Genomic DNA, 15,995 nt, shown 5'->3' on the forward strand with positions numbered 1-15,995 from the left:
CAGATATGCAAAAACATGGTGTCCGTTTACTGTCACAAAGCATATTCCATTTGTTTTTTTACACAATGTAATCTTCAGTTTTGTTTTCAGTCAATACTTCAATTATATAACTAAGCCACCGTTACAATCAGTCTTTGCAGGAGCAATCTGTTAGCTGTCCAGCTAATTACATCATTAGAAAAAAAAAAGACGAGGTAAAAATCTGCATTCAACTTAGAATTTTGAAATGTTGATCAAAGCAAGCTGCATAGTACAAAACAGTAAACACAAACAACGGAGGTTGCGTGAAGGCGACAGGACGGGTTTTTGATCACATTCCGGTATCTGTGAGCTGATGTGGAGAAAAACATGATTGGGATGACTGACGCAGGTACGAGCGGGCTGGAATATTCTCGGGTGGGGCTTTAGCATGCTCTGCCCGCCACATCAGCTGGTATCTTCCTCACAGAGGCATATCAGTAAAGTCTCCGCAAAGCTCATCACTGCACTGAGGAGGGATTAAAGACAAAAGTATCCTCGAAATCTGAGGCAAAGGAATCATCACACGTATTGTTTCTTCTGAGCCTGTGAGGCCAAGTCTTTGGCTTTCTCTTTGGCGGCCAGCGCTGTCTCTCTTGCACGCTCTGTGGCTGCTACTGCTAAACTCTTTGACGGTGTTTCACCTGCAAAACAAACGAGAGAATGGGCAGTATCATCACTTCCTGTCAGTTTTGATATAGCGTGGGGACCGGGGGTGATCTCGCTTTGTAAAGGTCCCATCATGTTTGAAACATGCTTTTAAGCCACAATATAAAATAATTAGCATAGTTGTATATAGGCATGGCCCGACAACTAGGTTGACAGTTTGTCGTGGTGTTAAAAAGTCAAGGTTTCAATAACCGCTAATACCGTCTATAACCGGTAATGAGCGCTATTCATTTTTTGCTTATTCTAACCAAGGAGCATTCAGCAGAATGCGATTGGCTGCTTGCAGAGTTGATTCAACAAGCCGCCACTCTCAAAATATGACATGGCAATCACTGTTTTTTTTTGGAATAAACATATCTTCTTGGCATGCACGGAGGATAAGGAGGAGGCCTTTGTCTTGATCCCTTTGGACCGAAGCATCACGTTGGAAGACATGACATGTTTGTGTGCGTCTAAACCAATAAATATGGTGAATTTGGATGACGTCGCCCACTTATTTGAGATAATTGGACGGCTCTTAAAATGCAACTTCAAAAAAGGCAAACGTAAGTGCTTTGTTTTGATCAAAAACACAAATTTATCCTATTTGGATCCTATCCTATTTATTTTGTCAGTTTAACGTTTTAACTGCAAGTTTATAAATGCATTTATACAATAAATGTCATAAAACCAGGACTGTGCATGCCGTCTATGGCCACCCCAGGGAAAAAAAATTGGCAAGGCCCCTGTACTCAGCGGACACGATTCAAAATCCTCTCACCAAAATGCCCCACTTTGGAGCACTGTTACACAACTCGAGCTTTGTGCAAATGTTTTACATTCACTATTAGATAAAAGAAGTCAATGACAGGTAGGTAACCGAGAGAACTTCGGAGAATACATTTTGACTTTAGCACTAACTGAAGCGCAGTGACTAAATGGTGAATTGTGAGTACATTTTTCTTCATCTCTCCTCAATGAATAACAACCAAGTAATTGAGCAGCACATGAAATGTGAATCATACCTTGCATTTTGGCCAGCACATATTCAAAACCCTTCATGGTTTTAGTAACACTCTTCTTAAACCTCGCCAGGCCGAATTCCTGCAAAGAAACAAGCAAATACTGAAAACAGAGAAGTCTTCCATTTTTGTCATTCTAATCTTGGCATACTCCATCACACAATATTAGTGCTAATTTATTCAGAACCCAAAACAACTTGTTCTCTTGTTCTTTGCTCGGTATGGTTTGCTTTACTGACCTGAACAGCCCTCGAAAGTCCATAAACGTTGGACGAGATCCAAGCCTCTCTCTTTATCTCTGTCCAGCTGCCATTCTCAGGATTGATTTGGTATTCACACCGCTCTTTCACAGACTGAAGACAAACAGAATTAGCATACACAACTTGAGGTTATCTAGTGTGCAAAAATAGTTTAAAAACAAAGTTGACGAAAAAAAATCACTCAGGGAGAATGGCAAGAGGATTGCAGCAACTTTACAAGAGTTGCAGCGATTTCTGGCAAGTAAAAAAGCCCTCATTTGTGATTCAGTGATACATGACAGCAATTTTCCCCAACTTTTTAGGATGTTACAGCCAATGGATTCAAGTTTTTTTTTTCTTTCTAATATTTCAACAGAAATCAGAACTTCAAAAAAAATTTGTATTAAGTGCATTTAATACAAAGAAAAATAACATTTTGGAATTTTTGAGAACAATTTAGATTCTGATAATTCACAGAATAAAATTATTGAAAGTTATATTATAAATAAGATAACATCAATGTTTTTAGTCCCTTCATACATCAGTGATATGAATCTTTTTCTTATATTGTAACATACCATGAGACGAGCGTGGCTGATGTTCCAGGTCAGCGTGGTCATTGTTCTTTTCTGAGGGTCCACAACGGAGTCCTCCACGATGTAAGCGCAGCTAGCCATTTGCTTTGGAAGGTAGCGTTCCATCCAGCGCGGAGCTCGGCTTGTTTTGGTCAAAAGACGTCTGGAAATGAGGCAGTTGCCAGGAGTCACTTCTCGGAAAATGATGTCTTCAGTTAGGACATGGTTACTGAAAGGCAAACACAAACAATCTCATTGATTGGATAATTAAACATTTAAGTCAGTGGTTCTCAACTTTTTTTTTTCAATGGCGTACCCCGCTGTGAAATGTTTTTTTTTGTTTGTTTTTTTTAGCCAAGTACCCTCAAACAAGCACAAAGCAGTTTGGGGTGGGGAAAAAAAAAAGCACTTCAAAAAGATTGCTGTCCCATACATGTCCGTTTGAATAAACGTTGAAGTCCCCTTAGCAGAATTTATTCAGCAACAAAGAGGTGTAACGTCATCAGATTTATTCATGGATTGTCTAGTGGGAAACTGAATCATGAATGGCAATGGTCATCAACATAACTTGAGAAAAAAAAACATAAAAAGCTTTGCAAAAAGTCACTATAACACAATTTAGGAATAAATTCGACCAAGTTTCAATAAATTTGCTCTTAACTTGAACATGAAAATTTTTTCTGTCACCGCATTAAAAAGCATGCTTTGTGTTGCTTTATTTGTTGGGGTAGGTTGTTTCAATGCTAAAAATCGATTTGGACAAGAGCCTTGACTTTGACCTCACCTGTAGGGGTTTGGATAACGTTGCCAAAAAGCAACGCAGACTTGGTCCCAGGAGCTTTTCAGCAAACCTGCGCAGCAGAAATACTTGACCATTGTTTCCTCCAGTTGGTATGGAAACAACCTGAGGAGAAAAAACGTGAACTCAAAAAAATGTTTCAATGAGCATCTATGCTGCGATTTGAATTAATCAACAGGCTGTATTACACCTCTGTTCACTCGCTTCAAAATATTTTAATTTAAAGCGAGTACAACGTCTGGTTATCCACACAAGGACATGGTCATCCAATTATTTAGATCAATTTAGTAGAACATCCTAGCTGTGATGTGTCACGTCCGCACTCTTCTACTAGCATAGTTAGCACGTGCTAGCCTAGCATGCGGAAAATGACGATGAATGAACGGCTCGGGAACTACCTGATGTCCCATAACCAGTAAATGGCTTCAGGGGTGAAAACAATTACCTGTACAGCCGAAATCTTCATAAGAAGCGTATTTTCATTTTTCAGATTTTGTTCGAAATCCCACCAGGTTTTAGTTGTTTGTGTGACGGTTGCTGTCAAAAGACACGGACGAAATGGAAGGTCACACTGTGACGTCAATTCCGGCCAATGCGAAACTGTAATATCTTCATTTAAACACTTGAGGGGAGTAAAAGACTCCACTATGCTGTATTTTATGTCGCTTCAACGTCTTGACGTTATATCACTTGGTCTTTATACTGTACAAACTAGACAAGCTTTGCAAGAATGCGTTCTTCTTATTTGTCAGGATATGATGAATGTGCTTTTTTAAAATTATTATAATAACCGTAAAATGTTGTGACTGTATTTCACATACTATATTTATGACCATATTTTATGTAAAGCATATCCTTTCAGTAAACAAGAAATAGAAACCGGTAAATAAATAAAATTAAATACATTTATTTAGATGAAACTGTTCCTAACTGAGTTTGGTTAATTGAAATGTATCAGTAATTTTAGTTCATGTATATAGTGTACCTGGAAAAAAAAGAAAACAATATTTATCAATTAAATTGAGTTGTTATAAATAAATGTGCTTGACATATACTATACACCTTTTATATAACACAAAGTCATAGTACATGTTTGATTAGGTTATTGAAGAGAATGGATGGTCGAATTGGTATTGGTCAACATTTGCTCCCAATTATCCAATAAAATCAGTAGGCGTGAATATTACTGTGAGTAGTTGTACCCCTGGCCCAAATGAGAACAAATATGAAAAACACAATTATGAATATGGACCAAATTAGGGAATTAAATAGCTCTCTTATTCTTAATTAATAATTAACCACACATTACCCCATTGAAGGATTGTTTAGTGTGGACAGCAAGACAAATGTTGTGTAACTGGAAAAAAAACTCAAAGCAGCATCATGGTTCATTTAAAAGTGGGAATGTAAATCATAATCACCTTTAAGTGCTTCCCACAAGGGAACATATGTCTAATTAATTTTGCATACTCACCGTATTTCTCAAAGCATCAAATAAAACATCAAATGCAAGGCAGTTTTTTTTTTTTTTCCCCAGATGATATACTAGGTCAAAGACTGCATCTTCTATGTATATGTGACTCTCTGGAACATAAAGGAATATGTAGGCTAAGCCATGAAATCCATCCTGTGGGTGTATTAGCTATCCCTTCTTTGGCTACAGGCATTTTTCTTTGCAGGAAAATAAAAACACACTTAGTATAAGCCAACAATCTGTTTGTTTTTCAAATGCTTTATTTGCTGTTCAGTCTTGTTGCATTGTTAAGAAAGCAGTCTCGAAGTTTATGGGTGGAGTTGTTTAGCTGGGCAAACAACCCTCTTTTCTACAAATGCCTGGTTCTGCAAGGCATTGCCATTATTGTATTCACTACTTACCAACACAATTCTTGAGTACCTTGAGACAGTTGTGGGAAGAGGCGTCTGTTTGACATGGTGTCACATTTTCCGAGTGCCAGTTTAGTTCATGAGTCTAAGGTGCGTAATTGATAAAACACAACTGGCAAAGCACATGCAGTTCAGCAGCTGATGGTTTAGAAAAAAAGAAAAACAAAGAAAGAATCTTAATTAAAATCCCTTTTTAAGAGCCCTCTCTTGTCTTCTCGTAGACACCTCATTGCACTTCATTCACATGACCCTTTTTCTCACTTCCGTTAAAAGGAATCACGCTGTTGCATCTGATCTGGAGCGCCCTCAGGTCGACATAATTAACTTCCTGTGGAGGCAGAGAAGCGGCAGCAGCAGCATTTAGTGGACGCCTCCAATTCAAATGTCATTCAATTTGCCATAAACGCCACCACAATAAAGTCAGCGAATAAACTGTTTAGAAAAATAAAATCGGCTTTGTAATTACAAGAATGCAGCTTCTTCCTCCAGGAAGTAGGGACACATTATTCAACAAACGCAGCTGACTTCCTAATTAAGTGGACGTTATTTACAGACAAACCATTTGCATTGATACAGAACACATTGTACGGGTTATAGAAATAATGAACACACAAGTAGGCATCATTTGATACACAGGATTCACAATGAACATTCACAAATGAAATAATTGCTTTATATAAAGCAAGCTCAAGGCCAAATTGTTGAGGTCAAAAGGCTACCGTTGTACCAGGGATGGGCATTTTAATCTAATCATAAAGTCATGACTTGAGATTATTACGTGGAATCAATTACTGAAGCATAATGGTGTGCACTGCTTGGCTGCAACCAGCAGAGGCGCTCTTGATGCAATCTCAATTTGTGACATGAGTCGGGGCGGACTTACCGAAATTTCTAGGGGCCCTCACACATCTCATTGAAATTCATTAAGTCAACTTCAATTTGAAGGAGTTTGTTTTACTACTAATTTACATGCCTAAGAATGTCATTAAAATGCTTAATCTATCATTAACTCAGGCCACTTGGTGGCGCAGTGATTTGCACATATGCCTCACAGTTAAGGGACCCGAGTTCAAATAGACCTGGCACCCGGCTTCCTGTGTGGAGTTTGCATGTTCTCTCCGGGCACTCCGGCTTCATCTCACACTCCATAAAACTTGCATGGCAGATGTATGTGTGTGTGTGTCAGTGTAGGTGTGTGAAGGGTTGTTCGTCCTCTGTCCTCTCTGTGCCCTGCAATTGGCTGGCAACCAGTTGAGGGTGTCCCCCGTCTACTGTCCATAATCAGCTGGGATAGGCGCCAGCAAGCCTGCGACCCTTGTGAGGATAAGCGGAAATGAATTGATAGATATTATTACGTCAAGGGAGGCCTTGTTCCACATACGATGGACTATTCCATTGTATTATTGCATTGCATCTATAGCTGGTTTATTGTGGAGAAAATAAAATGGAGTCATTATCTTAGAAATAAGTGAGAGAAAAACAGTTTTTAACAGAACTAGTAAATGTATGAATAGCAAGAACTGCAGTATATGCTTTTGCTAGGAGTAGTAGCACTGTTTTCAGTGTCAGCTGAGGAGCATACAGAATAGATGATTGATGAAGTGGAGAATAACACCCTCTAAATCAGCTTTTTTTTCATTATCTAATCAATATTATGAGGAAATATGGATGGAGTAATATGGTTCACAATAAAAGTTAATCAAAAGTGTTTCACAATTATGATGATTTATAATATATTTACTTCTTTTTTAGAAGTAAAAGTTAATATGCTTCTGCAGTTCATTTGACAGAGATGTTTTTTTTTTTGTTTTTGTTTTGGATGTACAATTCATACCTTTAAAAACATATTTTCCACTTGCTGTTGATGGAAATTGACTTCACATGCACTCAAGGCTCAGGTGATGACCAATCACGACTCATCTGTTTTCTGGGTTTGAACATGTGAATTCACAAGATGAGCTGGTATTGATCGTTATCTGATCTTCGAACGTAAGATGTCAATCTTCAATTGACAGCAAGTGGAGGAATGTGTTTTTAAAGGGATAAGTTGTGCATAAAAAAATATTTGGTTATTGATAAAATATAGCTACAATTTTCAATATTCACTAGGGATGTTCAAGACCATATTTTTTCAGATCGATACCAGTATCAGAACTCATCTCTTGATTAGTCATCAATACTAAGCACCACTATGTTTTTAATATATAACCCCAAAACAAAACAAAACAAAACAAAACAAAACAAAACAAAACAAAACAAAACAAAACAAAACAAAACAAAACAAAACAAAACAAAATAAAATAAAACAAAAGACAAACAAAATTTTCGGGTTAGGGTTAGGTTAAGAACATATTCTAATCTTCCTTGAAATGTAATCAAATTAATGATAATCTTCTATCCTTCTAATATGTAATTTCTACTTTCCGATCGTAAAACTGCTCTTAGAGATATAGCATCGGCTGCCATCATGGGTAGGATACCTTGAAGTAAGGCCAGATCTGCCCCATACCACTACAGATTCTTCATTACCTGGAAAGAGCTTAAGATAACACCTATGTAGTTTTAGAATAAATAGTGTGAACTTTTTCTCAATGAGCGTGAGGCCATTTGAATTTGAAGGTGTTTCCAAACTTTTGACGAGTACAGCATATTACGTAAATGGTGATTTAGATCAGTGCGTCTGAAATAGTGGGGCACAGGGCAAAGGCTTTGTTTTTGTCATGTGAAGTGTATTTGCAAAATAAAAAAAACCAAAACAATTTTCATAATTTTTGCTTTTAGTTTCAAGCACTTTGATGCACCTGGTTATTTTTGTCTGTTTTAGACTAAGCTGCAACCTGTATAAACGCTGTAAAACTTAACAGTTGTTGAAAGTTTTTTTTATAATGCTTTTCTCTTTTGCTAATTTTAAAAAGGATACAGCTTTAAGTAGACTTATACAATTTTTAAAGATAATCTTATCTATAATCAGCGAATCGAGTGGGGGGGGGCGCAAGAACTTTTCTCTTTTCTAGGGGGGGCTTGACAAAATATAATTGAGAAGCACTGATTTAGATGATTCTCTTGTTAGCTAATATTCCCCGAAATTATTTAAGGAGGGCCCCCAAATGACTAAATCTGCCCCTGCGTTTAGCATGATTTAGCAGTACAACATGGACATGGAAATAGGAGTTCAGAACATTCACAAAGGGAGACTCCAGCCCCATTGAAAAACGATCAAGGAAATTTGGTTAAATGCCCATCCCTACTTTGTACCACAAGCGGCGCGAAATAGCAACATATTGAAATGTCTCGCGGCATCTCACACGGCAGTCGGCGGGTGTCCGCCGTTACGGCCATTGAGCGTAAGCCGCCTCATCGAGCGAGTCCTGAAGGAGCCCTCGGGGTGGAAAGAATCCGGCTTATCCTCGCAGCGGAAGACCATTAAGAATCCATTTCTGTAGTTTTTATTCATCCAGCCGTAGAGGAGCGGGTTGGCAAAAGTGGAACACATGGCCACGATATGGAACACGGTGTATATCAGTTTATACTCCTTGAACCTGAGAACCAGGTCCAGATCGCTCGCCAGCTGAAATACGTGGAAGGGCAGCCAGCAGATGGCGAAGACCACCACCACCAGAGCCAACATCTTGGTGGTCTTTTTGCGGCGCATGATGGCATCGTTGCGAGTCGACGGGCTGATGTGATTCTTCAGCTTGACCCAGATGCAAATATAAGCATAGCTGATGATCGCTAGAGGTATAATGTACTGTAGGAGCAGCATGGAGAGGCTGTAGATGACGCCGTCCCTGCCGGTCCCGTTGGGCCAGTTCTCGGAGCATACGGAAATGTGCAGATTAATGGAGGGGATCTCTTCATAGCGGTACTCTCGGAAGATGGCCAGGGGCGCAGCCAGGATGGCGGAGATCGTCCAAGTTAAAGCCATGATGAGGAAGCTAGAGTGCCATGTGAGGCGCTGGCCCAGGTAGAAGACAATGCAGCGGTAGCGCTCCAGGGCGATGACTGTCAGGGTCAGGATGGACACGTGCACGCTCAACGCCTGGGCAAAGGGCACCATGTGGCACAGCACCGCCCCAAACTTCCACTCGTCCAGCAGGGTGTAGACCAGTGTGAAGGGGAGGCACAAAGTGTCCACCAGCAAGTCCGCCAGCGCCAAGTTGGCGATGAAAAAGTTGGTGACCGTTCGCATATTCCTGTAGCGGATGATCATGTAGATGACCAGGGCGTTGCCGAGTAGTCCCAGCAGAATGATGAGGGAATAGGCAGTGATGAGGGTGATCTGCACCCCGAGGTGCTTGGTGATGTCCGTGTGGAATCCATGATGGTTGAAGTCCGTGCTTCGGTTGGGCAGAATCCACATGTCGGTTTCATAAGGCTCCCATTCTGCTGTGCTGTTGGCTGCATCTGGAGGGCTCATTTCTTCTCCAGGTTGTGCAAACACCTGAGAGGGAATCGGGCCCGCCAAGCTTCTGTCAAGCGCAACAAAGAAAGTCAATGCAAGAATATTTGTTTTTCCGTACCAATTACCGTCATTTTTACTGAGCTGACAACATACAGAATGTCATTATTCCGCATGTTCAGCACGCAACCCAAATCATCAGGGCACATACAGTAAAGCAAAGAATGACAATTTTTAGTTCTGATCCCTCAGTGGCCTTTCGCATTCCAACTCTGCAACCTGAACGTCAACCGCAGCCCTGTTTGTTGGAATTTGGGTCACCCAAACATCTCTCATGTCATTTGTGTCTGATTGAAGCCCGTTGTTGTTTCTTTCATTATGCAAAATACCAACAAAAGGAAGCAACCCGAAGCATTCCGACCCAGACGTGCCCAGGTAAATAAGGACGATAGTTTCTCGCTCCCCACCCCCTTTATTGCATAACCACTTAATCCTAAATATGTCATGAGAATCTCTAACATACACAAACACACGCACGCACACACACGCACACACACACACACACACACACACACACACACACACACACACATATATATATATATATATATATATATATATATATATACAGAGCCATAATTAATCTTGATCACACATTTTTTAACAAATGTTATATATAAAAAATGTATCACATATTTGAGTAAAATATTAGAATAATGCCTTTAAGCTGTTATTAAAGTTTTCTCTGATCCTTTGATGTGATTCTTCTTGTGTAAATTCTCTAAACTTCTCTCTTCAAGGTTGCATTCTGCCCATCAGCTCTACACTCAAGCAGCTCGTTTGAATGGCCCTTTGGAGGCAATATACATTTTCATCTTTGTATTTTTTGTGCTGGTAAATCTCCTTTAAATTTGACTGCAAAGTTAGCAGAGTTCAGCTGTCACGGGAAGTAAATGAAACTGAGTTTCTTTCAAATGTTCAAATCCATCTCTGAAGTTTTTTTTTTTTTTTTTTTTTTTTACCCTAAAAGCAGCTAGATTTTCACAGTAAAGCTGCTCTTCCTGCCTCTTTCAGCTTTACTTCTCTCCAAGTGAAAAGTACTCATCAGGATATAATTAGATGTAAATGAGCTGTTTTTGTATGCTCACACCGCCATTTGATGATTTTACTGGTGCTACCTTTGTTAATTTCTGTAATATTGTCTCCCTTGAAATGTTTATTTGTTATGACACCAACCCCTGTGCTAGTTTATTGGCCTCAGGAAATAATGATGATGTCAGTCATTTCAATACACCATTAGACCCCCTCACGTTTTGGCCATTAAAATACCATTTCATATTATCAAAATGAACACCACATAACGTATTAGCCACATTGCCATTAGTTTCTTTTTATGAGGCCACATTAGGATTTCTGTTTTTTCTTTTTCAGAGAAAGAAACATGCAGCTTTGTTGACACTTTGATAAGCCTTGTCGTTATGCAAAGGTAAACTGCGCCGCTATTTCCATTTGGGTTAACGCATGCATGCGCGTCTCAAATTTGGAACTATAGCTCCATGTTTATAACAAAACTCATAACGCAACCCTCAGTTATGGCAATTAGGAATTGTACTGCAACGAACAGTGAATTGTAACGTATAACAACTTCAGCAGGCTGTGTCCTCTGCGATGCTTTTATCAAAGCGTGCAAGCTGCAGGCGACATGATGAGTACTTTCCAAAGCACTGACAACGTGTTAAAACAGCCCTCTCTGATCAACCTTGATGTCCAAACAGCTGCCAATCTGTCCAATGCACCTGCTGCAGCGAAACCCTTAAATAAAGCAGTTATTTCATTGCAACGATATTAAAATGATCCCAAATTTAACCGTGCGTAATTTCCTTCAATGCACGTGATTATCATCGCTACTTCCCACTTGAGCGATTTCGACAGGTATATAATTTACAGTAACAACCTGTGATTAATTTAGACTTTTTTTGGGGACTCCCTCAACAAACAATTGGTTTGACAGTATATTCAAGCCATACATTTCTTACCCCGCTTTAAACGGACAGATCCGTGCCACTAGATGTCATTCAAAAGTTTAAAAGCACACGAGCGATGGACTCACGTTTTGCGTTATATCTCCTCTCCGAAGCGTGTCTTCAGCCGACAGTGGCAAGAAACAAGCCGGGATATGTCAAGCTCCTCCCAAGCTGTGAGCGCCTGGTGCGCATCTTGGTGGCTCGTCGCTGCGTCCCCGAGGCGGAACCGCGACATTAAGTATAAGGCTGGCTGGAACTTAACGAGAAAGGGCTTCATCGTCAAGTGCGTGCCATCGAATGGGGAGCAAGTCCTGACCGAACAGCATAATTAGGTATGATGCAGGTCCTCGTAATCAAATAGACACACCCAGGGGCGAATCTCGAAGGAGAACTTAGGGGGTGAGTACTCCTCATCATCATATGCATCGCAAGTTCAATATAAATAAAAGAGGAGCAGACTATTATAACAGACTTGCGGGGCACAAATTTTCATCAGTGCTACCTGGGTGTGTATGTGTGAGGGGGGCACATTGTACCACATAGGCTACTTCCTAACCAAATGCATGACAGAAATGACATTTTAAATATGTACAACCTATGTGGATACATGTGCTTAATACACTTTATTGTTTATGATACATTTTTCAATGCATGAATAAAAGATCCTAAGCCAACGGCAAATGGTTTGAAACAAACAACCAACCAACAACATATACTGATCACTTGCATAACACTCAAGGGTGGAACAAAACTGCTGAAGAAGAAACCAAAATTAAATATAAGACCTCATTTTGTGCACCCCCCTCTCCCCCACACACACACACACACACACACACTCACATTTCACTGACTCAAGATTTTTAAATCATTGAGTCATTTTTGTCTTGCATATCATTCCAAATACACAAATACACATGTCTCACATTAAAAGCCTGCAGTGTGTACAGAATGCAGCGGCGAGACTATTGACAAGGACGAGAAAGTTTGATCATATTACTCCGATTCTAGCTGACCTGCATTGGCTTCCAATACACGTGAGATGTGATTTTAAGGTGTTGTTAATTACTTATAAAATTTTACACGGTTTAGCTCCTTCCTATCTCGTCGACTTAGTATCACCTTATGTTCCGTCCCGACAACTTCGATCACAAAATGCCGGTTTGCTATCGACCCCACGGGCTAAAAAGAAGTCTGCGGGATCAAGGGCATTTTCCATTCGCGCGCCAGTACTATGGAATGCCCTACCTATGGAAGTTCGCGCAGCCACCTCGGTAGAAATCTTTAAATCCCGACTAAAAACACATCTATACTCAAAAGCATTTAGTTAAATTAGCCTGTCTGCAGCCTTCTTCTTTTTTCCTGCCCCCCTCTTCCGGCCGGGAGAGGGGGCTAGCTAGATGGTGAGGGTTGACTTGACCGCCTCCATTGGGTCCTGCGCTGGTCGACCATCACGGGTTAGGAGTCTAGCCGTCTGCGGTCCACCTGGCTGGAATGCGGGATGGTTCCTGCCCAATGGCTTTGCCTGCTGTCAAGACATCACTGCACTATATAGCACAATATGTTTTCTGTCTGTGTTCGGTACATGCAGCATCCACTTCAACCTGTGGGCCTGGAAGGGGGCTCCTCCCACCTGTGGTCCCTTCTGGAGGTTTCTGATTTTCCCCAAATTGGGGTTTTTGAGTTTTTCCTTCCCCTTCTGGGAGCTTTGACAGGGGATGCTGTTGTGTACCTTACATTGAAAAGATGTCTCTGTATGACCTCTTTTCATTCTGTGAAGCCCTTTGAGACTTCGGTGATTTAGGGCTATATAAATAAAATTTGATTGATTGATTGATTGAAAATAAAAGTACAAAACAAAACAAAAATTGAAGACCAATAGTTCTCAACATTTTTAATTATTCTTATCCTGTGAAAGATTTTTCACTCAAGTACTTCCCAATCAGTGCAAAACTTTTTTTTGATGAAAAAGAGACTTAAAATCATCAGACTTTTTAAACTCTGTAACTGACATTGGTAATGGTATCCCTAGACATTCATTTATTCAGAAACTGGAAATAGTTGGCCATGCAACATCCATGTTTAATTTCTGCCTTGTCTGCTGGAAATTTGAGTAACTAACAACAGTGCACAGCTGTATAATACTTGAAAAATAAAAGAATACAACATTTTCCAAAAGAGTCACCACATTGCAATGTAACAATAAGTTATTTCATGTTCCAATCCATTTGCTCTTAATAAAAAAAAATACTGTTCATGTGATAGTGTTAAAAGAACATTAAATTAGAATTGCTAATACTCACACAAAGGCTGTTACAATCTCATGTACACCTCGAAAGGTCCAGGGGTACTCAGACCCTCGTTTGAGAAGTGCTGTTGAGGCGATAGGGCAGATAGGACTTAGACTGAGTGCAGCTAAAACATGTCTGCCATCTATTGGCGATTGCTGAATTTACAACTCCAAATTGCAGTCACAGTTTGGGACCATTGAAGTTCCCAGTTTCCTTGGATATATTTTCTCCTTTCCCTTCATGCATTCAGCAGACATGCCCACAGCGCCCCAAAATTAGGATGGAGGTGCCATTTTTCAAGATCTTGGAGCCTCATTTTATGTACTTGGCAATTTATTCCTTCAAATGTGACAGGCTTGTTAACGACTCTTCTCTGTGGTGTGTCACATTTACAAGACAGTTTTATTTTTACTTTACAGGAATTTTAACAAGTGTCTTGAGGCCTGGAACATCAAGAATGAGGCTGGGCTATATAATCGCGCATGAGATTGGTCTATAAACTACCTGCAGGAGGTATACTGTATCAGGCTAGTCCAAAGCATATATTAGAAAAGACGATCAAGACCACTATGAGCCATCAAGCCAGTGCTGGCATGAGGTCAGCACCAACAAGAATGAGGCAGATCCATCAGTCATGACACAGGTCAATGCAGTAGTATTAGGTAGGTCCTCCTAATCAAGAGCAAGGCGGGCCCTCATAATCAATTTTCCACACTGTTAAACATTGCCATGAGGATGTACTGTAGAAGGCCTTATCCGAGCTCAAGCGGAACAACACTCTCATACTATGATTCTCCTTGCGTACCTGCATGTGTGGGATCTGGTTGCATGTGTGGTGTGTTACATAAAGTATACCTCGGCGTGTGAGTCCAATTTCCCCTTGAGGGAATATAATGACTATAATAAATTAAAAATCCAAATTAAACATTAAATCATAATGCAACGTCATGTATCAGGCAGGTTGGAAAAATATATGAGAGAAAAATCATGTGAGACCGTGATAAAGCATTGTGATAATGAGGCAGGTTTATTAGTTATGTGACTTATCTTCATGATCAAGAATGAGACAGTTTCATCACATTTGAGCCAAGTACTCAGTATCAAGTGCGAGGCAAGTAGATTAGACAAGACCATCAAGTATGATGAAGATCCATTAAGCGTAAGGCAGGTCATATAATGGTATGAGCTCAAAAACAGAAATAATCAAATGGGTCATTTCAGGCTTTGAATTAATCCATGTCATAAAATACAGTCTTAGTCAGGTAATTAAAAGCAGAGACAACTCAAAGATTGTCTTTCCAATATTATATGGAGTCCCACCATAAATTCACTCATAGTTAAAGCGGTAAGAGTTATTTTGCTAACAATTCAATTCAGTTATTTTTTTGATTAATGAATAAGTCAGAGTCAAACAACTGTTTTAATTTCAATCCCTTTATAATTACGTATATTTCAAATGAGCTGTGCAGAATTTTTTTTTTTAAATTTGAGCTACTGGTTAGGGTTGTAACAGAGTCCAAGATTGTCAAAAATGTAAGTAAACACAAAGTAAACACAAATGTTTTGATTCAACACAAAGATAATCACTGGTATCAGGAATGCCAACAGAAATTTGACGGACCAATCATGGCTCAGCTAGCAAACACCACAAAACCAAACTCGGTAAACAGGTGAACTCTGATTGGTTCCTACCTGAGTCCAGCTGTGATGTCACTTTCAGTCAACAGCAATTGGCAAAACGGTCAAGTGGGATGGATGAAAATGGGTGGATTTTGTGATTTATTTAGCCTTATTCATCAGTAAAAAGCTAATATTTTGTCTCTAGTTATTATTTTTCATGTACAATGAATACATTTGAAAACCGCCTGCGTTTTGCTCAAGGCTTGGGTAATGGCCAATCACGGTTCAGCTTGGTAGTCATGTGATGTTCACAAGCTGAGCTGTGACTGGTTGTTACGTGAGCCTTGAGTACATGTGATGTGAAATGCAAAACAAATGTGTTTTAGAGGTATTCATTGTATTTCAAAAAGCGCTATTGAATAACTTTTTATTTTTACTGCTGAAAATGGCTAAAGAGGTTTAGTATTCCCTTCATAAGA

General features: G+C 39.8%; 2 protein-coding genes across 2 annotated transcripts; both read right to left on the bottom strand.

Moving 5' to 3' along the window:
• Positions 1–6: 6 nt before the first annotated feature.
• On the bottom strand, positions 7–3,877 carry prelid1a (PRELI domain containing 1a). The gene is made up of 6 exons (XM_088431132.1): positions 3,747–3,877; positions 3,287–3,406; positions 2,506–2,731; positions 1,928–2,041; positions 1,692–1,770; positions 7–662 (listed from the first exon to the last, which is right to left on the bottom strand). Exons 2-6 carry the CDS (start codon positions 3,376–3,378, stop codon positions 541–543), a joined length of 633 nt encoding a protein of 210 aa, XP_088287258.1. The 5' UTR covers positions 3,379–3,406; positions 3,747–3,877; the 3' UTR covers positions 7–540.
• A 1,140-nt stretch (positions 3,878–5,017) lies between these two features.
• npy7r (neuropeptide Y receptor Y7) lies at positions 5,018–11,913 on the bottom strand. Its single transcript, XM_088432176.1, has 2 exons — positions 11,695–11,913; positions 5,018–9,654 (listed from the first exon to the last, which is right to left on the bottom strand). Exon 2 carries the CDS (start codon positions 9,600–9,602, stop codon positions 8,487–8,489), a length of 1,116 nt encoding a protein of 371 aa, XP_088288302.1. The 5' UTR covers positions 9,603–9,654; positions 11,695–11,913; the 3' UTR covers positions 5,018–8,486.
• Positions 11,914–15,995: the final 4,082 nt, after the last annotated feature.

This window comes from Hippichthys cyanospilos, chromosome 13, assembly GCF_059441005.1.
Source record: "Hippichthys cyanospilos isolate Australia breed blue-spotted pipefish chromosome 13, RoL_Hcya_1.0, whole genome shotgun sequence".
In the NCBI taxonomy this organism is placed as follows: Eukaryota; Metazoa; Chordata; class Actinopteri; order Syngnathiformes; family Syngnathidae; genus Hippichthys; species Hippichthys cyanospilos.

What these genes read in the sequence shown, in the direction of transcription:
- prelid1a (XM_088431132.1), bottom strand. Translation starts at nt 3,378, where the DNA reads ATGGTCAAGTATTTCTGCTGCGCAGGTTTGCTGAAAAGCTCCTGGGAC. An exon ending in CGTTATCCAAACCCCTACAG is followed by an intron (nt 2,732 to 3,286) that starts GTGAGGTCAAAG and finishes TTTGCCTTTCAG; the next exon opens with TAACCATGTCCTAACTGAAG. An exon ending in TCAGCCACGCTCGTCTCATG is followed by an intron (nt 2,042 to 2,505) that starts GTATGTTACAAT and finishes GTTTGTCTTCAG; the next exon opens with TCTGTGAAAGAGCGGTGTGA.
- npy7r (XM_088432176.1), bottom strand. Translation starts at nt 9,602, where the DNA reads ATGAGCCCTCCAGATGCAGCCAACAGCACAGCAGAATGGGAGCCTTAT.